Raw genomic sequence first — 21,379 nt, 5'->3', positions numbered from 1 at the left:
GCTGCACCAGTAGGTGACTGCAGCGGAGCAGGCCTAGGCCTGGTGGCGGTTGCTGGGGTCGCAGACGTGGTGCAGGGGCAGATGCGGACCAGGCCGGGGCCTCAGGGAGCGCGGCAGCTCCTACCTGTGGTTGCGGCCGGGCGGCCGGTTCCGGTGACTCCTGGTTGCCATCTGGGGGTGCCATCTTCGTCTGGAACACTGGCTTGTCAAGAACGGGGGTTACTGCGTCAGCGGCGTCCTCCGCGGGAACAGGCACGACGTCGACATCCATCGTCACTGGTACGTCACCTTCCGCAGTGGCACTTGGCGTAGCGGAGGGATCCACAGCCTCCGGGAACTTGATTAAATCCTGGCTCTCTGCATCAGGGGCCAGGACATCAGCGGCGGCCCTCTCTGGATCCTCAGGGATACTGGCCAAGGTAGGTGGCGCAGGTTATTTGTCCAGGGAGGAATCCACTGCCTCCGCGCTGGTACCAAATATCGAGGGACTGCGTCTTTTCAGTAGTTGGGAGACCTGGATCTCCAGCGGATATTCTGGGTAGACTGGCTCTCCGCCAATGGACATCTCGTTCTATTTTGGACGTGGATACGCCATCGCTGCCTCTTCGAATAGCCGAACTGCCAGGTATGAGGGTGGTGCCCAGAGGGAGGAGTCTTTATTCCCTCGGCTCACAATAGAAAGTTCACTGGGGGCAGTCTTTAGTTTTCCCGCTTCCAGGGGGGCGTATTCGACATCTTCGCGCTCCTGAGAGGGCATTCTTGTCTTTTCCCGCTTCTGGGGGGCGTATTCGGCAATTTCACGCTCCTGAGAGGGCGTTCTTGTCTTTTCCCACTTCTGAGCATGAAGAAGAAGCGCCATTTTAACGAATATGGCGAATTAACTCTATTGGAATGCTGTAGCGCACGTTTAGCGCTTTCTGGCCTTGCAATACAGTAATAAAGTCACTTTTCAGGGTCTTTGCCCAAGCGGCAGCGTTTGCAACACTGTGAGACATGCGATGGGATTCGTTCTAACACAATTGGATCCGGTTCTGTTGGACAGGGATAGCACACAATTCAATCCGATCCTGTTCCACAGGGGTAGGCACACAATTCAGCTCTATCCGGTTTGTGACGCCACTTATGCAATGAGCAGGACCGTGGTACGGTGGGCAGTTATGCAGTGGGTCAGGATAAGTGTATAAAAGTCTATGGTTTGTTCGTGACGCCAATTTTAGTTTGCGCAGGTACTATTGCAGGGCCCTTTAAGATGTTGTAGCTCACGTACCAGGTGAGGAATGCCAGAGTGGGGATAGTGTCTCTGTATAATGTCAACGGTGTCTCCTACCTTGGTATGGCTGGACTCCTGGATCCTGGCTCACATGCTATACATTGAGTGCAGTTAGTAGGAGTAATTATGGAATGAAGGAAATCCAGACTTGAGATAAAGTTCAACTTGTCTTTACTTAATGCAGCTTGAATCCATACAAGTACAGCAATAGTCTTGGGTCCCAGCAGGTATCGGCAATATGTGGCAGGAATCAATATATCTATTCTGCTTCTTAACATATGCCTAGTGAATCTGGCAGGTATCTATCTTCTGCTCTATCTGTCTTCTTCTTGATATGGGCCTGACTAGCTGAGGAGGAATTTGGCTTCTCCTGGTCTCTGGATAAACACTCACAGTTCTGCTCGCAGGGTATCTTTCGTCCTGGAGATCTGTAGTTCTGGAGGTGCTGCTTGCTTGTCCACCAGCACTGAGGCTGAAGGCTCAGTCTGGGAATGAGGATCCTTGGCCTCAGCCGAGGCTGGATCCTAGGTTGGGATCCCTGTAACTGGGAGCTCCTACCAACACAGCCTACCCCAAGCAGGGGGGGCTGGTACACTAAGTAGAACTTCCTCTCTTCCCCATGAGGTAGGATGTGGGAACATTCCACACCTCCTCAAAGAGAGGGGGGGGGGGCTAGACTGGAATGAACTATTCCAGTCTAGATATACTAAACTGACTAAGGTCTGCTGAACATATTGCTGCCACCTGAACAGCAAAATACATAAAACAGACCTAGAAAATACATATAATTAAGAATTCCATGTTAGATTACACAAGATGACAATAAATATACACCTAACATGTTGTAGCAGGGAAAAAGAGTTTAGTGACATACTCTGGGATGTTACATATCTATCAGGGACATAATACAGGGGTGAGGGGTAAGATAAGTTATCTAGCCTAGCCCTCCTCAGTTATATTACCCCTCATGTACCCTGATACCCCTAGTTATATTACCCTCTGTATAATTTACCCTGATACCCCTCAGATATATTATATAACTGAGGGGTATCAGGGTAACACAGGGGACAACAGAGGAGGCGTAGCACTGTGGGACAGGGGGGTACAATGGTACATACTACTTTTTTTTTTTAATATGCCCTCACCTCACCAGCTAGCAGGCGCGCGAGGCACACAGATGCAGCGCGACGTGATGTCAACTCAGCCTGCGCCGCACAGCACACACCGTACAGCTCCCTCTCTGCCTCCGCTGGGTCCAGGACTCCGCCCCCCTATGTGAATACTAGCCGCCACCTGCCGGCAGCCCACAGCCAGGTATTAAAAACGAATCCATAGTGCGGCAGGCGGCGGCAGCCAGCATAACAGACAGGGGAATCAGCGGGGGGCAGTGAACACAGAGGTGACAAACCTATTAGGGTGTGCCCAGGCACACCCGGCACACCCCGTGCGCACACCTATGCTGGCTTGAGTTTGTGGGAAGTTTATCAGCTCTCCAGTGTGAAATGTCTCTTTAAGTTATGAAGTCCTTGCAATGAACAGTAGCAAGACTTGTGGCCTGACACAGAGACCCTAACTAACTACAGACCTGGTGTCAGTCTCTAGGTGCCAACACTGTAATGAGGTGCGTGCACGATCTTACAGACCCAGGTCTGCTCTGCATCTGCTGGTGACTCTGAACAGAACAAATGCCTCTCTAACAAGCATGCGGTCCCACAGTGTATGTAGCTTTGCTCCTCAGCTCTCATCAGCGTTCCTGGAAGCAATCCTCATTCCTCTGGTCAGGATCAGGGTCTTGGACACGATCAGCTTCACTTAGCTGCCGTTATGGTCACTGAGGGATGCTCCCACACCTGGATGCCGTTGGATCCTCTGCTGACACAGTTCCTCAGTCTTAGCTCCCTCTAAGATGGCTGCTACCTTTCTCTTTCTCTCCAGGTTCTGTATGTAACTCCACCTCTCATGAATATGGAAATATGCAGTCTGTAGCTGTGTTTAGGAAACAGCGGCATCTTGTGGCCAAACAGCAGAATGTCAGTCCAGATATTTAATTTATTCTACACAAACAGTGTTCAAACTTTTTCCCTATCTCACACATATACAGATTAGGAAAATGAGTGGTTGCTCTAGATTGGGAATGGACTGATGATGGGACGTGTTCTTTAGTTTACATTATTTTACCCATTGTCTTCCTTGGTCTGAAACATTTGCCTATTTCAGGCATATTACAGTAAGGAGTCTGGCATTCCTCCGTAAAGTCATTCCACCCCTTTATCAGTATCAGCATTAAGCGAGGGATGAAATGTGTTCAGAGTTTTATGTTTCTTGTGCATTTCATTTATTTTCTTTACAGCATGACAGTGGCAGCCAGGGCAGCACAGAACGCGATGCAGACAACAAACCTATCAAATACTGCTGTGTTTACCTCCCGGATGGCACCGCCTCGCTCACAGCTGTCAAACCTGGACTAACCATACAAGAAATGCTGGCAGGAGTGTGTGAGAAGCGAGGGTATAATACTTCAGATGTTAAAGTGTACCTAGCTGGAAATGAACAGGTATTTGTATAGTAAAGTGCATAGAAGACATAATTACTGTTGGGCTCATTATATAGCAGAATCGAAAGTCTATAGAAAAAACAACCATTTCAAATGACTGTACGTCTTTGAGTAAACAATAAAGGAACACTTTTACTAAATAAATATATATAGGTTGATCTAAATTGACTCTTCCCCCTCATTAAATATAATGAGCAGTGAAATGGCTTGATGACAACAGTGGTGAAACTAATGTCACCAATATTCCTGGAGTTGTTAGAAAATGATGTTTTCAGCTGACAGAAGCTGTAATGATGTGCACATTCATGGCCAGACATTTGTCGGACAGGTAACAGTTGTCCTTCCTTTTCGCATGTGACTTTGAGAACCTTATTTTGCACCCTCTAGAAAAATCTGTTTACAAAAAAGCTGTTCAAGTTGCCCACATACGTAAGGACAACCGAGACATTCATGAAATGGCCTAAAAAACAAACTGGCCAATCACAGCATGGCTTACGTTTTTTTATAGTGCTGTTGATAAATGACCGACTGGCTTTTTTTGAGATTTTTGTAAAAAAAAAAAAGAAAATGAAGAAAAACGACACATGTAAATATACAGTGGTCCCTCAAGTTACAATATTAATTGGTTCCACGATGACCATTGTATGTTGAAACCATTGTAAGTTGATTAATTGTTGTCATGCAAGATAAGAGAAATCAAGATTTAAGAAAAATAAGCAGATAACTAAGGCTACTTTCACACTAGCGTTTTGGCTTTCCGTTTGTGAGATCCGTTCAGGGCTCTCACAAGCGGTCCAAAACAGATCAGTTTTGCCCCAATGTATTTTGAATGGAAAAGGATCCGCTCAGAATGCATCAGTTTGCCTTCGTTCCATCTCCATTCCGCTCTGGAGGCGGACACCAAAACGTTGCCTGCAGCGGTGTCCGTCTGATGAAACTGAGCCAAATGAATTCGTCCTGGCACACAATGTAAGTCAATGGGGACGGATCCGTTTTCTCTGACACAATATGGCACAATAGAAAACGGATCCGTCCCCCATTGACTTTTAATGGTGTTTAAGACGGATTGGCTATGCTACAGATATTACAAACGGATCTGTTCATGACAGATGCATGCAGTTGTATTATTGTAATGGAAGCGTTTTTGCAGATCCATGACTGATCCGCAAAAAACGCTAATGTGAAAGTAGCCTAATACAGATAAAACAAGGCCATACATGTAACAGTCCGGACTAGCAGCAAACTAGCAGCTAATCCAGCTATCTTACCAGAGAAGTGGCCTTGATTGGTTGGATCTGACATTGTATGTTGAGTATACTTTCAACTTGCGATGGGTCAGAAAAGACCATTGTATGTTGAAAATATTGTATCTTGAGGGATCACTGTACCGTTATTCAAGTCATTATGATCTATCCTCCTGAATCAACCTTTGAGGGCCAAGCTTCGCAGGTTGGCCTTGTTATTAGCTCCCTGCTGCCCCGTCACTGTAGCTCCACTCCCAACTGTGACATAAGGGGGTGCAGGCCTAGTAGGACTGATTTAAGTACATGTTTACATGTTTTTCTACTTATGTCCACCTGCTGGGATAACTTTTTTTCGCACCAATTTCCTTGGTTTTCTCATAAGCCTCTCCTGGATTGTTGCAACAATGAACATGTGATTGTCTATTTTATTTTTATTTTTTGCATCTTGTACCAAACCATGTATACTGTTTTTTGCTGAAGCGGGAAGGTCTGGAAATTGACCAGCAAAACAGTCCTGTGTTTTTGTGAATTAAATCCAATAACTTTATTCAGGACACATAAATTTGCCGTGGATTTAAATCTTACATTTTCTATGTGTCCTAAATAAAGATACTGGATCTTATTCCTAAGTGCTGGATGCCTTCCACTTTTACAGCTTTTTACCTAGGAGCGAACCCTGTTAGTCCGTGCACCTGGAGGATTCTTTTCCCACTCCAAGGCTGCGTTCACATGGCCGATATTGAGGCTGCTTTAATTGACGGTGGCAAAGCAGCAAGGGAGGGGCTGGTCACAGAAATTAGTGGAGCCTGGGTGCAACAAGAGCAATGGTGACACCTTTATTACACTATAGGCCTTATTTGCATATAAAAAAATATGTGTAATGACCGGCGTCACGCAAAGGGAGGGAAATGGGAAAGCCCTGCCCAAGGGAGAGGGAAAGGTGGTGACCACTGACTCACCTTGCGGCTGGCACCTGACTGCCCTGACGTCCCTAGACGGGTTCCTCACCCGTACGCCGATCACGTGCCTAAACCCTGGCTTTCCCTAAGATGAGCCCTGTGTAGTGAACGGGGCGGTGGGATCACTAGTCCGCACCACTGACACTAAGAGGAAAACACCAAGGAGAGGACAGACAATACAGACAAACATATAATCCCAGGTGGGCGACAACAGCAGACCACCAATGCCCAACAGGGATCCGGAGGGTAACGTTCTGGAACAACAGCCAGGAATCACAGTTACACAGCTCCAGTGGGTCAGTATAGAAGTCCAGGCAGGCAGCTCTATATCTGGCAACCAGAGAAGTGGGAGATGGGAATATAAGGAGGTTGGGATTGCTGGACAAGAAACAGCTGAGGAGAAGAAGCTACGGATCCTTGAGTGAGCCAAAAAGGATTGCAAGGCAAACCCAGAAAGCTACCATTAAGAAACAGCACAATCTTTCTACATAGAGCGCGCAGCCACCCGCTGCGACTTCCTGACCCCGGGTATAACGGAGTCAGACGTGGCTCTTGACACCCTCGTGACAATATGGTAACTCGGGAACGGAGCCTCGGATCAACAAATGAAGAACGGTACATTCATCAGGTGGACCATAGCTATGTGTGCACACAGTTTGATAGGGAGGTTGTGGGTGACAAAATGAATTACAATCTTCAGTTACATTGTAAAATATCACAGATTTCAAAGTTATCTTTCTTTAGGGTTCTGAAACACAAATCTCCTTAGTAATGCTACAGTATGGACAAGGAATGTGTGGGATATCTAAGTGCATAGCTAGTCAGTTTTACTACTCAAGAAATTGCATATTGGTTGTTACCCAGCATTTTTATAATTAAGAATAAAGAGGACGACCTAAGGACTTGATATTTGTAACTGTTATTTTAAAATAAAAAATACATTCTCAGTATAAAAAAGTCTTCATATAGAACATAGAATATTAATATATGTTGTGTTTTAAATCTATAAAATTCTAATAAATTTAGCCAGATAAATATCCACCTGTAGTGTCTAGTATGTTTTAGGCATTGTGGCTGTAGAGTCATTCTGCAATAGATAAATTGACCACTAGATGGCGAGTTTGATCTTTGTATGGTGTGAGAAAGAGAAATTATCGTACATGTCATTAATGAAACTTTCTAGAGCCAAATATCACATAATTAGTATCACTCGTAAAACACACTGCACATAACAGAGATTACAATGTAATATATGTACATATCATTTGTAGATCAGTAGGTTTGTTGGCTGCCTGGCATTGAGTGACAGTACATTGGAAAGTATTCTGTATCAATGTCCTCTTCACAGTAGGCCTGGCGCTGGACTTCATAGAGCTTACTAATATCATACATTGTACACTGTCTGTCAAAGTTTTCCTTCCTGACAAGGAGGAGACCGCTGCTATTACATTAGGGAGGAGCCATCGCTAATGCCATCATTCATCATGCTATATTGACTCATTGCTTGCCAGCAGCAGAGCCTGTTTACACTGCACCATCTGCTACCAGCAAACGACAATTTTTGTAACCGCATGAATGATGTGATTATGCAATGAACGAGAATTTTGCTCATTCATCAGGGAATCGACGGCACCCTTACACTGCCAGATAATTGCTGATGAGCTTTCCTATGAACACTTGTTCGCAATCATCTGGCTGAGAATCGGCCCGTGTAAGGGTCCTTTACACTTTTCCCACATATCTTTTCTTACTTGCCTACATAATGCTCCACAGATGGTCAAAAGTTTACAATCCTTTATAAAATAACATAAAACACATTTGTAAAGGAGCTTTTCTAACTTCAAAGTTACTTTGAATCTAAATTAGATTTTGAATGTAGATTGTGAAAATGGCACAATTTTGGAGGACTTAAAGGGTACCTATCACATTGTTGTAATTCATTCATTTAATTCCTTCTTTGTGCTTAAAAATCATCTGTCAGCATGATCAACCCTACTAAACAAGGCATTTAGTCTGGTAGGGTTGATCACGCTAACAAAACAATACACTGATTATGTATTTTTGGTTTCCCATTCCTGAGCAAATCACATTTTTATTGATATATAATTGACCTTACTGGAGCACCATGAGGTCAGCCAGAGCCCTCAGGGAACCAGTTAGTAACATCCCTACAGCTTTAGTCCCTCCCCCCCTTGACAAGGCTAGACATCTCATCTAGCTCTGTTTTCTTGCGTCTGCACCGTCCCTCCTGGTCTCAGGGGTTGCATATTGAATCAACAGCTGCTCTCCAAGCAGCGCAGATTCCAACTGAGCAAGCGCAGAGAACGGGGAGACATAGTGCATGTGTGAGAAGACAGGACTCGGCCTTTGCACAGCTAGAATCTGCACTGCTTGGACAGCTGCAGCAGATCCAGTGTGCGAGTGCCGTGACTGGGAGGCACGGCGCAGGCTCAAGAAGACAGGATTAAATGAGATGTCTATACCTGTCAATCCAGGGGAAGGGAACAAAGCTGTCAAACTGGGTGCTCTGAGGGATGGGTGCTCTAGTAAGCTCATTTACATATCAATAAAAACTTGGGAATGGGAAACCAGAAATACATTATCTGGGTATCGTTTTTGTCAGCATGGTCAATCCTACTAGGCTATATGCCTGGTTTAATAGGGTTGATCATGTTGACAGATACTCTTTAAAGGGAACCTGTCATTAACTTTATGCTGACCTCACTGAGAACAGCATAAAGTATGACAGAAATGCTGATTTCAGCGGTGTCTCACTCATGCTCGAGCTAATAGTAAGTGGTTGCCGAGAACCAGCTTTATAATCATTGCAGCCCAGGCCTTGAGAAGAGTCAAATCTACCAGAGAAGAGTCCAGGTTATTCATAATCTCCTGCACTCTCACCCATCTGCTGATGGAGAGAAGGGGAGAAAACTAGGTAGAAGACTGTCAATCATCAGCATTTCTGTCACTACAGTATACTGCCCTCAGTACGGTCAGCTTAAAGTTGATGACAGGTTCCCTTTAAGAGTTGTGTGGGCGGTTCTACTCAGTGACTAACAGTTACAGTATCTCTGTGTGCACACTTATGGAGGGAACACTGTCAATCCCTGAGTAAGCCTCAGTCTGGACATACAGTATGTGAATTGGGTTTCAACTAAAAATACTCACTTTACCAAACCCCTTCCATTCAAGCGTGGCTGCTCTGTCCCCCCACTTTGTTTTCCTGACGGCAGCGGTTATGTACCCATATATTAATGCTGCAGTCAATCACTAGCTTGTGTCATATACAGACATGTCTTTTCTGCAGCCAAAACATTACGTCATGGCCACAGTGGTGGGGAGAATAGGACAACCAGCGCTGGAACAGAGGGGCTTGAAACTGCGTACATATTTTTTTTACTATTCTAATAGTGACCCTTTTTTAATTTAACTCGAGCAAGCTCTTTAATATACTTGGTGCCTTTTTGGCTTATCCATGCACCACAAATCAAAATGATCTCAAGCTATGGGCTGGGGTTGACTTCAGCTATAATTTAGGCCATTGTTTTGGAGTCAGTTATGATAAATCTGTTGGTGGAAGAGGACCCATCCACTTTTGCTTTTAGTGCAAATTTATACATTGCAAAATTGCTGCAGAGGCCATGATGAATTCTCCACATAGGATATAATGGAACAGAAAATTTGTCCCAGAAAAGTGTGTAGATAAAGGGGTGGTATTTTCTGATACATATATTATGTTGTTTACTGAGTAATATGTCGACTGTACTTGCAGAAGGCGCTGGCCCTTGATCAGGAGTGCATCATTCTTAGTGACCAGGAAATCAAGCTGGAGAACAGAATCAGTTTCAAGTGAGTTGGGTTTCCATTTCTTGCACTGCTTTGGATAATAAAATAATTTACAAATCGTCTTCACAAAAGCAACAGTAATCTTTATGATACTCTGAAAGCTGTGGCAAAAATATTCCTATTTTCCCAATAGACGCAGCGGTTTATTTTACACACAACATCATTCCTGATCAGGCAAATATAATAATAAATGTACAGAAAATATCATTTTTATTATCGCAAAACAAGATTCGACATTTACACAGTAAGGAATAGTGGTGATAATAATATGTTTTTAACAGGTAATTTCTATCTTCTGCCCAATAGAAAAGACTTCCAATGGTCAGAGGTAATTGTTCACATTTCTACAGATTATTGCATGCAAATTTAGTGTAATCTACTACCTGAAGAAGAGTGTTAATGTAGAATATCGGAGTACACAAGATGTTAATGTCCTTTAGCCCTAGGTAGTTTTTTGTATCTGATCTCTTGACGAAGACTGATCAGAAGCATGTATGGTATAATTTGAATAATATGAAGAAATGAAACACTGTAGACTATAATGTACCATAACCTTTATATTCATCTTTTGACACCAACATTAAATATTTAGTCATCAATAGAGATGGCCTTGCTGTTCGCCCGGCGGTCGTTTCGTCGGGCGACTTTGCTCGTTCGCCGAATTGGCGAACATATGGCGATGTCCGCCGACCCCATATTCTTTGCATTGTGCAGAACTTTGACCTATGACACATCCATCAGGTGGTACAGGACAGCCAATTGAGACATTTCAGCACATGGACACAGCCCCTACCCTATAAATAAACCCAATCTGGCTGCCATTTTGCATTCTGTTTTTTGCCAGTGTAGGGAGAGGTTGCTGTGTGGAGCAGGGACAAACTGTTAGGGACACCAAACGCTAGCTAATTGGGCCACAGGTCCTTTTAAGGACTGGTATAGGTGTGCTATCGATAGGTGTGACATACTGAGTGGTGTAATATACTTATACTTTCTAACATAGAAAGTATATTATAGTGCATTTGTATTGTGCAGAAGTTGTGTGTGGTTCTGCTGCGATACCGCAACTAGATAGAGGGACAAACGCTATTGGAACAACTAATTGCAACTGGAGTGATATACCAGCTGCCCCCCAAAAAATCTGATTGAGGCAGGGGTGTGATATACCTATAATATAATTTCTATATAGTGCATTTTTATTGTGCAGCATTTGTGTGTGGCTCTGCTGAGATACCGCAGGTATACCAAGGCTCCAGATGGAGACTAAAACGGTTGCCAATGTACCTTAAAATTTGCAGATGGTGAGAAGACTCTTTAGTCTTGTCGCCATTTGCGACTGGACCGCCGTGCTGCTACGCAGCTTAGTATCAGTTAAAGAACATGGCACACGCCACGTTCTCTTCACTAGCACAGTGGAGAAGGAGAGAGTCCCTCCCTCCCCACTGTGATGCGGCCGCCACTGCCACCAATGGGGAGATAGCAGGGAGGAGGAGGGGAGGAGCTGTGGCCACTGCGCCACCAATGAATGTAAAACATATTAATACAAGTATAGGCAGCGGTATCACAGGCCCGGCCTCAATAACAGGGCATTAACCCCTCAGGTGCCACATCTGAGGGGTTAATTGCCTCGGATCACATGCCCTGTTATTGAGGCCGGGTGCCGGGTCTGTGATACCGCTGCCGACACTTGTATAAATGAGTTAAAGAGAACCTTTCATGGTTCAAAAAAATATGAACTAAGTAGCAGGCTACATAAAGCGGCACCCAGGGATCTAAGTGCACTTACTATTATTCCTGGGCGCCTCTCCGTTCGCCCGCTGTGGCCCCCGGTATTTTCAACATTCAGAGCAAGGTGGAGGAGACGCCAGTGTCTCTCCTTCTCCCTGATAGCAGCGCTGTCCAATTGCAGCTCAGAGCCAGGGAGTTTTTTTTTTCTCCCTGGCTCTGAGCTCTGCGCTATGATTGGACAGCAGCTGCTATCAGGGATAAGAAGGGGAGACACTGGCGTCTCCTCCACCTTGCTCTGAATGTTGAAAATACCAGAGGCCACAGCGGGCGAACGGAGCGGCGCCCAGGAATAATAGTAAGTGCACTTAGATCCCTGGGCTCTGCTCTATGTAGCCTGCTACTTAGTTCATATTCTTTGGACCCACGAAAGGTCATCTTTAATTACATTCATTGGTGGCGCAGTGTGCCCCCCCAATATAAGTATCATTGGTGGTGCAGTGCGCCCTCCCAAAGCCCTCCCGTCCCCCCCTATTATTAATATCATTGGTGGCGCAGTGGCCACAGGCCCCCACCCTCATTGTTATATGGTGGCCACAGAGTCCCCTCCCCTCCATTGGTGGCAGTGGCAGATTACACTGCTGGGGCTCCGATCGTCTCGCATGGCAGCCAGGTCGCTACTGATGCCCTGGCTGCCATGGTAATCTCCCTGCTGCTGTGTGTACTATGCACAGGGCAGCAGGAGAGTGTAAAGTCCTAGTCACCCTAATACAGCTCTATCGGAGTGAATAGGACAAGGGATGAAAAGATTCAGGTTATAGCCCTTAAGGGGGGAAATGGTTATTAAATAAAAAGTAAAAAAAAGTAAAAAAAAACACCAGAATACTAAAAGTTGAAAATGCCCCCTTTCCCAATTTTACATATAAAATTTACAAACAATAAAAAATAAACATATTACATATCGTCACATCCTAAAAAGTGTGAGCTATTAAAATATTAAAAAATATTTCCTCTCTGGTGAAGGTCGTAACAGAAAAAAAATCAAAACCGCGCAATACGCCATTTTTAGTTACCTTGCCCCCCAAAAGATGTCACTGGATGTGAGAGGTATGTGGTGCTGTATTCTCCTATATGTAGTGCTGGCTCACTACTGTGACCTGCGTCTCATCTTCTCCGTCAAGTCCTTTTTTTAATTATATGCATTTAAAATTTGGCGACTAAAATTTTTTATTTGGCTCCTGGTTATTTTTTTTTTTGTCTGGAGCACTGTATACAGAGGGACAAACAATATTGGAACAACTAATTGCAACTGGTGTGATATACCAGTTGCCCTCCAAAAAATCTGATTGAGGCAGGGGTGTGATATACCTATAATATAATTTCTATATAGTGAATTTGTAGTGTGCAGCATTTGTGTGCAGTTCTGCTGAGATACCGCAGCTATATAGAGGGACAAACGCCATTGGAACAACTAATTGCAACTGGTGTGATATACCAGTTGCCCCCCACAAAAACTGATTAAGGGGTTCTATATACCTGCTTCCACAAATACAGTGTCATTTTGAAAATGACAGGCAGAGTAAGAGGCAGGCCATTCTGCAGGGGTGTTAGAGTCGGGCAGGTGCACCAGGCCGGAGCCTAAGTGGGAAGTTGGAGAAGATGTGTGCGATTACGTCAAAGGACGCACCAGAGTTGGTTGAGTGGCTCACTCAGCCTTCCGCTTCTGCACCCTCCTCATGCAGTATCCCAGGGGGTCAGTAGCCGCTTTGGGTATGCGGGGAGTCGTAGTGCAGGGCAACCCACTAACCTGGGATTCACTGTCGTCTTCAATCTGGGTAAATACTGGAACAGGCAGTTCATAAATGTCGTGACGCCAGTGCCAATTGAACGGTGACACCCCGTGTAGTGATAGGTGGAATAATAGAGTAGTCCGGATATTCATATAACAGGTCAACTTTTACTGCATGGATTTGTAGTAGGATGAACAGCCAGAGAATACAGTTCCAGAGTTATTCCACACTTTACCATACAGTTAACAGTAGTGGTTCAGGCTTCTACTTACAACAAGGTTAACTTCGAGACAGGCCTTCTAGGTTCAGGGATTCCCTCTTATGCTACTTGCAGCAATACCCTCAAGGTCCAGACACCTAATTCCTGGTGATAACCCTTGAGCAAATACTTGGTAGAGGTCTTCTTCCCTCCTGATGGCAGGCTCTATCTTTTGAGTTCTTCAGGTATAACTAACCTGGAAAGCTGGGCGGGTATGACCCTCCACACCAGTAGTGCAATCTCTGCACTCTTGACTGAGCCCTGATCCTCTCAGCACTCACTCCAGCAACTTCTAACTGACTTCCTAGGCTAGGCCCTAGCCTATTTATACTGAACTGGGGGCTCCCTCTGCTGGCTGGAATAAAGATTGCCTGCAACAGGCCTAACTGGCTTAAAGGGAAATACACATTACATTCTAGCAGTGTCGGGTAACCTACCCGTATGCTGCACACCCCCAGACTTTAACGTGAGTAAGGCCTCGTACTCACACACCTTCCTGAACCGGCATAACATGGTACATAACTTAAGCATTACATTATAAATATAATAGATAATTATTTCACACAGAAAAACATAACATTAGTAACTTCATGACCAAATGACGCAAGGGAAAGGGGCGTCTTCTTACTTCTTAGTCACGGCCGCCGACCTGGCACAGCGGACTTAAGGTGAGCCAGATTAGTCCATTTTTCTTTGGTTGCAGTATAATAACGGAACTACCCAGGGGTTTCCTGTGGGTGTATCACAGGCAAGGGCTCACGTGGAGGAGTCCATTCTTGCGCACAAATGTCAAGCAAGGTATTACCAGTAGCAACTGCTCGGGAAGAGACACCACCAGCATAGTCAAAGTCTCCTAACCGGACTGGCGGACGTCCCCTGGTCATCCGGGTAGACCTTCTCAACTCAGGGGTCTCCTCTTCCCTTAGCAACGAGGTAGAAGAGAGAGGAGCAACAGGAGGGTCTCCATCAGTGAGACCTTGGTCAGGAACAACAGGAACAACAATATCCCTTAGAAGGGGGACTGGATCCGGGGCATCTTGAACCGGCTCTTCTGGAGGTGAAGATACATTAGGTGCCGGAGCGGGCACCAACAAGTTCAACCATGGTGTCAGAAGCCAATGCATGGGATCAGAGTCATACCTTAGATTATTGACAGCCTGCATTGGATCCTAGGGCTGTATTGATGGGTCTGACACAGGTGATTCAGATCTAGAACTCTCGGCACTGGGTTCTGGTGTCAGGCAGAGTTTTAACCGGTTTCTGTGTACAATTTGGGATCCCCTGCCTTCCCGGGTGATCTCATAAGTGTGAGTCCCAACATTTGGGATTGCAGTGACAACATAGGGACTTTGCTCCCATTTACTGTCCAGTTTACTTGTACGGCGGTTATTTTTTAACCATACCACAGCCCCTATTGTCAAGGGTTCTGCATGGGCTGCTTGATCATAGTCTCTCTGCTGTCGGTCTCTAGCATAATCCATACGTTCCTGAACAATGGCTTTGGCCGTATTCAATCGCCTTTGGTGCTCAGCAACCCAGTCGGTATTAGGTAATGGGTTGATGCAATCAGGTACGTGTATGTCCAAGGAGTGATCAGCAGGCAATGTCCCTTGGCGCCCAAACATCAAATAAAAAGGGGTATACCCAGTGGAACAATGGATGGTATGATTGTACGTGAACATGAGCTGTGGCAACAGACTAGGCCAATCTCCTCTGGTTTCAGGAGGTACGGCCCTCAGCATCTCTATCAAGGTCTGATTCATTTTTTCACACAATCCATTACCTTGAGGATGGTAGGCCGTTGTCCGGATCTTCTTACAGTTGTGTAAGCGGCACAGTTCATGGAACAGATGGGACTCAAAAGCAGGTCCTTGATCGGTGAGGATCTTTTCTGGACATCCGAAGGGCAGGAGGAAGTGTTTCCAGAACAGTTCGGCTGTAGTCTTGGCTGTCTGGTCTCTCACAGGCACCGCTACAACAAACTTAGTGAAATGGTCAATAATAGTCATGGTATAAGCATACCCTGAGCGACTAGGCTCCAGTTCAAGAGGACGGGTACTTACAATGGGTCTCAGTGGTGCCCTCTGATCATGGTGCTCACTTCGTTTTAAGGCACAGGCTACACACTCCCGACACCACTTCTCAATGTCTTCTCTCATGCCCACCCAGTAAAACCGCTGGCGGATATTAGCCTCAGTCTTTTGGACCCAAAGTGACCGGATTGATTGTGGTACATCTCCAACACCATACCTGCATCTCGTCGGGGTATGAGAATCTGGTGCACTCTTTCGTTGGACACTGGGTCTAGGCTTCTCCGTAGCAATAGGCCCTTTTGTATGAAGAGCTGATGGCGCTGTCTCCACAGTTTGATGAGTTCGGGATCTGCACTCTTACGCCGAATCCTCTCAGGGGCTCTGCCACTAGTAATGAAGTCCAACAACTCACCCAGCACTCTACTTTCAGACTGTAGTTTCACCCACCTTTCTTCTTTAGGCTCAGGCCTACTGGAGGGTGAAGGAACTGCAGCTCTGTCATTGGTAGCTCGAGCCTGATCCTGTTGAGCAAATTTGTTATAGAAAGCCGGCATTTCTACATCTTCCCAAGCATCTCGCCCATCATCAGGAGCTGTCTCTGTGGGAAGCCTGGATAAAGCATCAGCATTGTCATTAGTACGTCCAGCACGGTATTTTACAGAGAAATCATAGTTGGCAAAGCGAGAGGCCCATCTCTGCTCCAAGGCCCCCAATTTAGCTGTATTTAGATGCGCTAGAGGGTTATTGTCAGTGAATGCAATGAACGGGGTGGCGGCTAGATAATCTTTGAATTTCTCCGTCACTGCCCACACTAATGCCAGGAACTCTAGTTTGAGGGAACTATAATTCTGGTCATTCTTCTCAGCCCCTTTCAGGGAGCGGCTTGCATAAGCTATCACCCTTTCTTTTCCCTCTTGGATCTGGGCTAACACAGCTCCCAGGCCTCGCTTGCTAGCATCGGTATACAGATGGAAGGGCTTGCTGTAGTCTGGATAACCTAACACAGGAGGCTCGGTCAGTTTCTTTTTTAACACTTGGAACGCTATCTCTCTTTCCTCATTCCACTCAATGGGCACAGGAGTTCTAGGACTTTTCTTGGGTTGCCCCCTCAGAAGTTCCTGGATAGGATCAGCTATTTGAGCAAAATGGGGGATAAAACGTCTATAGTAGCCTGCAAAACCAAGGAAACCCCTCACTTCCTTGACGGTAGTAGGAACGGCCAATTACGGACAGCCGCTAACTTATCAGGGTCAGGTTGCACGCCCTCTCCGCTTACCACATGCCCCAGGTATTTTACTGCAGGTTTGAGCAAGTGACACTTGGATGGCTTTACCTTCAAGCCATATTTGATAAGGATTTCAAATACTTCTGCTAAATGTTTCAGATGGTCTTCATATGTTTTTGAGTACACAATGACGTCATCTAGATACAGCAGCACTGTTTCGAAGTTTTTGTGACCCAAACACCGCTCCATTAGTCTCTGGAAAGTTCCTGGGGCATTACATAGCCCGAACGGCATACAATTGAATTCGAACAGGCCCATGGGAGTAGTGAAAGCAGTCTTTTCCCTATCTGCAGGAGCCATGGGTACTTGCCAGTAGCCACTGGTCAAGTCCAAGGTGGAGAAATAGGCAGAGGAGCCCAGAGCAGTTAGTGACTCCTCAATGCGGGGCAGTGGGTATGCATCTTTGTGGGTTATTTGATTAATTTTCCTATAATCCACACAGAAACGGATACCACCGTCCTTCTTCTTTACAAGGACCAGGGGTGCCGCCCACGGGCTACGGCTGTCCCGGATTACATTAGAGTCTTTCATCTCTTGGATCATTTCCTTTACAGTCTGATATGAAGTAGGCGGTAAAGGTCTGTATCTCTCCTTGATAGGAGAATGAGAGCCAGTAGGTATAGTGTGTTGTATGGCACTCACCTCTCCATAATCAGTGGCATGCTTACTGAAGGCCTGGTGGTGCTCCTTGACAAGCTGAAGAATCCCTTCTTGTTGATGTTGGGGGGTAGTCTCGTCCCCTACATGGAGCTCTTCCCACCAGGGCACTTGTGGCTGGGTCACCGGCGAACGTCCGCTGACTGCAGCTGGCATCTTTTCTGTCACTGGAAGACGAATGATGTCTTGGAAGGACACCTGGGACAGCTGAGCAACAGGGTAATGCTTAGTAAGCGCAACAGGATGATCACTCAGGTTAATCAGACGGACAGGTACTTTACCTTGGGAGACGTTCACCAGGCACTTGGCAGCTCTCACATAAGGGTAGTTCTCCATCTGGGTTGGTTCCACCAGGGCTGGATAATCTCGGCCTTGGACTCCCAGGACAGCACGACACCATAAGAGAGTTTGAGAATTAGGAGGCAAAGTCACAGGCTTAATATCACGAATCTTGGCAGTACAAATTTCTCCTTTCCCATTAGCAAACCTCTGCTGGGCACTTAACACAGTAATAGTCTTCTGAATCACCCTCTTGGTTGCAGAGGAAGCAGTGGGCAAAGTCTGGTGTAATACTGCCAGTATTTCCGAATAACAGTTTTTGAAGACATTGGTGCCTAGAATGACAGGGTGTCCTCCTCTGTCGCCGGCCTGTACTACTATCACCCCCTGTTGCGGTAAGGTTACTTCTCCCACCTGCAGGGTGGGTTCCCAGTATCCATGAATCTTTACTGGTTTGCCATTGCTGGCGATAATCTCCACCCAGGATTTAGGTGGCTGGGTTAATTGGTCGGTGTCCCAGAATCTTTCAAAGGCGGGCAGCTGAATAGTAGTGACCTGAGACCCAGTATCTAATAGGGCTTCAAAGGGGACCCCATTGATCTCTATATTGATTTTAGGATGGGATCCTACATACCGAGGCATCCAATTTGGATCCTTTGGACCTATTGTTCTACCTCCCGAGGGGTGGTCCTCAGCCTCGAGGGTAGCCCGTTTAACTGCCAGCAAGTGGATTCTGTGTGTCCCACCTTTTTACAGTATTTACACACGGGCCGCTTGCGATCTCTATTACGCCTCCCAGGATCCCTGGGGTGAGTCTCTTGGTATGGAGGTGGGAACGGCCTAGGAGGTGACAAGAACTCTTCCTCTGACATTATGGGTTTTTCCCATTCCTCTATTTTTCTGCACACTCTCTCTAGACTTTTAGTGAGGTGATTTACTTGCTCTGTCAGCATGGCGATAGTATCGGTAGCTGAAGCTTGAACAGCTTGACCGGCCTCAGCTTGGTTAGTGATAAGCGGTTTTGGCCTGCAGGCTGATGACTCAGGTGGGGTGCTCAACTCCGTAGATACTGCTGACCCCATAATTTTTATTGCCAGTTCTTTAAAGTCCAGAAAGGTACTGTTAGGGTGCTGGGCGGACAGCATCTTTAATTGGGTCCTTATTTGCTCACTAGACACCCCGGTGATAAATTGTTCCCTCGGGGTCTGGTCCTGATTATCAGCCTCCTTGGGATCTATCTGGATTACAGCCCCTAAAGCCTCCTGAAGTGATAGGGCATAGTCACGGAGGGACTCACCGGTCTTCTGTTTCTTGCCAAAGAAGTGCATCTTTATCTCTGAGGCAGTCCTTGTTTCAAAAGTGGCCCTGAGGCGGGTGAATATCTGCTCCAGAGTACTCCGCTCAGCAGCAGGCCAGGATAATACCTCTCTGCGGGCAGCTCCCTCCAGTTGTGCTAGCAGGATTTCCATTTGCTGGTCGGCATTTATGGGGTACAGTTTGAATAATGCCAGCAACTTTTCTTTAAAGTCTCTTAGGGTATGGGTCTCTCCTTTATAGCGGGGAAACCTTGGGGCCCCAAAATAGTAAGGCATGGTAAAGGGCATCATGCTGGGGGCTATAGGATGATTAGGAGCCGCAAGCTCTCCCAGGGCCGGCTGCTCGCGCACTCCCGGCTCCGACATGTTAGCTTATTACGATGTGGCCGCTGGCGACTAAAGGGGCCGGAACAATCCCCTTCCCTCCGGTTACAAGTCCTTACCGGTATCGCCGGGCTTGCGCAGGCCAAATCTCGAGAGACTCCGGACGTCCTGAGTACGCGGTGACGTGGAACAAGCAGGGCCGCGGCGGTGCGATGATGAAGAGGGGCGGGATTCTCTGTGTCTTTGAAGGGATCCGCCCACGAAGGTCCTCAGCAGCGCGGGAAACTTTACTCCAGGCGGCCGGTGGCCATCTTGGTCACCATTCCCTGACAGCAAGCAGGGTTGTTGACAAGTGAATAAATTGTAATCCACAGCCACGATTTTCTTTTCCTGGGGGTAGAGCAACACAGCACAGCGCCTCCGATTCCTCCCAGGCACAATTGTAATCCACCGACTTGAAAATAAAGGGTATAGTCCTTGCAATACGGTGGTGGAATAGTTAAAGCACACAGTTCACACTTCTCTGCACTCCAGAAGCATGCGGATCCTGTTCGTGACGCCAAAAAGAGCGATGCAGTATCCCAGGGGGTCAGTAGCCGCTTTGGGTATGCGGGGAGTCGTAGTGCAGGGCAACCCACTAACCTGGGATTCACTGTCGTCTTCAATCTGGGTAAATACTGGAACAGGCAGTTCATAAATGTCGTGACGCCAGTGCCAATTGAACGGTGACACCCCGTGTAGTGATAGGTGGAATAATAGAGTAGTCCGGATATTCATATAACAGGTCAACTTTTACTGCATGGATTTGTAGTAGGATGAACAGCCAGAGAATACAGTTCCAGAGTTATTCCACACTTTACCATACAGTTAACAGTAGTGGTTCAGGCTTCTACTTACAACAAGGTTAACTTCGAGACAGGCCTTCTAGGTTCAGGGATTCCCTCTTATGCTACTTGCAGCAATACCCTCAAGGTCCAGACACCTAATTCCTGGTGATAACCCTTGAGCAAATACTTGGTAGAGGTCTTCTTCCCTCCTGATGGCAGGCTCTATCTTTTGAGTTCTTCAGGTATAACTAACCTGGAAAGCTGGGCGGGTATGACCCTCCACACCAGTAGTGCAATCTCTGCACTCTTGACTGAGCCCTGATCCTCTCAGCACTCACTCCAGCAACTTCTAACTGACTTCCTAGGCTAGGCCCTAGCCTATTTATACTGAACTGGGGGCTCCCTCTGCTGGCTGGAATAAAGATTGCCTGCAACAGGCCTAACTGGCTTAAAGGGAAATACACATTACATTCTAGCAGTGTCGGGTAACCTACCCGTATGCTGCACTCATCCTCTGTATCTGCACCCTCCTCACTCTCTGCTGTGTGCACCCCCAAAAACACCACCACCACCACCATAGTCCCTCCACTTGAGTCAGAGGAATTATTTTCCCATCAATTCCCAGACCTTACCGATGCGCAGTGTGGTAAGGTGCAGGGTACCGTAATGGATGGCAGATACGTGTCACTGAGGTTCCTGGCCTCGGTGAGGTAAGAGCTGGGTTTTGTGTGGTAACAGCAGAAGCTGTTGACACCTTTAATACTTAGTATGCCTGCAAAGCCAATCTGGGCCGGCTCTTGCTGGGAGGAGGTAAAGAGTTAGGCGGGTGCCTACTCCCCACGTTGCAGAACCAGGTTTTGGAGCTGGGATATAAATTCCCAGGCAGCAACCTCAGCTGGGAGGAAAGGAAGGAAAATCACTGTGAGTCTGGGTGGTTTTTGCAGTGTGTGGAGCTGAGGCCTAGACCCCCACACAGACATACAGAGTGCCCAGCATCCTGTGAGAAAACTTTAT

At 46.5% G+C, this 21,379-nt stretch overlaps 1 protein-coding gene across 2 annotated transcripts in view; it reads left to right on the top strand.

Moving 5' to 3' along the window:
* RGS14 (regulator of G protein signaling 14) overlaps nt 1-21,379 on the top strand; it is a 164,928-nt gene that overhangs the window by 93,982 nt on the left and 49,567 nt on the right. For both annotated transcript variants that reach the window (XM_040405553.1, XM_040405545.1), the window contains 2 exons: nt 3,621-3,824; nt 9,800-9,876. In XM_040405553.1, coding sequence (XP_040261487.1) covers nt 3,621-3,824; nt 9,800-9,876 — 281 coding nt within the window. The remainder of the gene's footprint in view (nt 1-3,620; nt 3,825-9,799; nt 9,877-21,379) is intronic.

This window comes from Bufo bufo, chromosome 1 (genome assembly GCF_905171765.1).
Source record: "Bufo bufo chromosome 1, aBufBuf1.1, whole genome shotgun sequence".
In the NCBI taxonomy this organism is placed as follows: Eukaryota; Metazoa; Chordata; class Amphibia; order Anura; family Bufonidae; genus Bufo; species Bufo bufo.
This window is presented reverse-complemented; position numbering and strand designations above follow the sequence as displayed.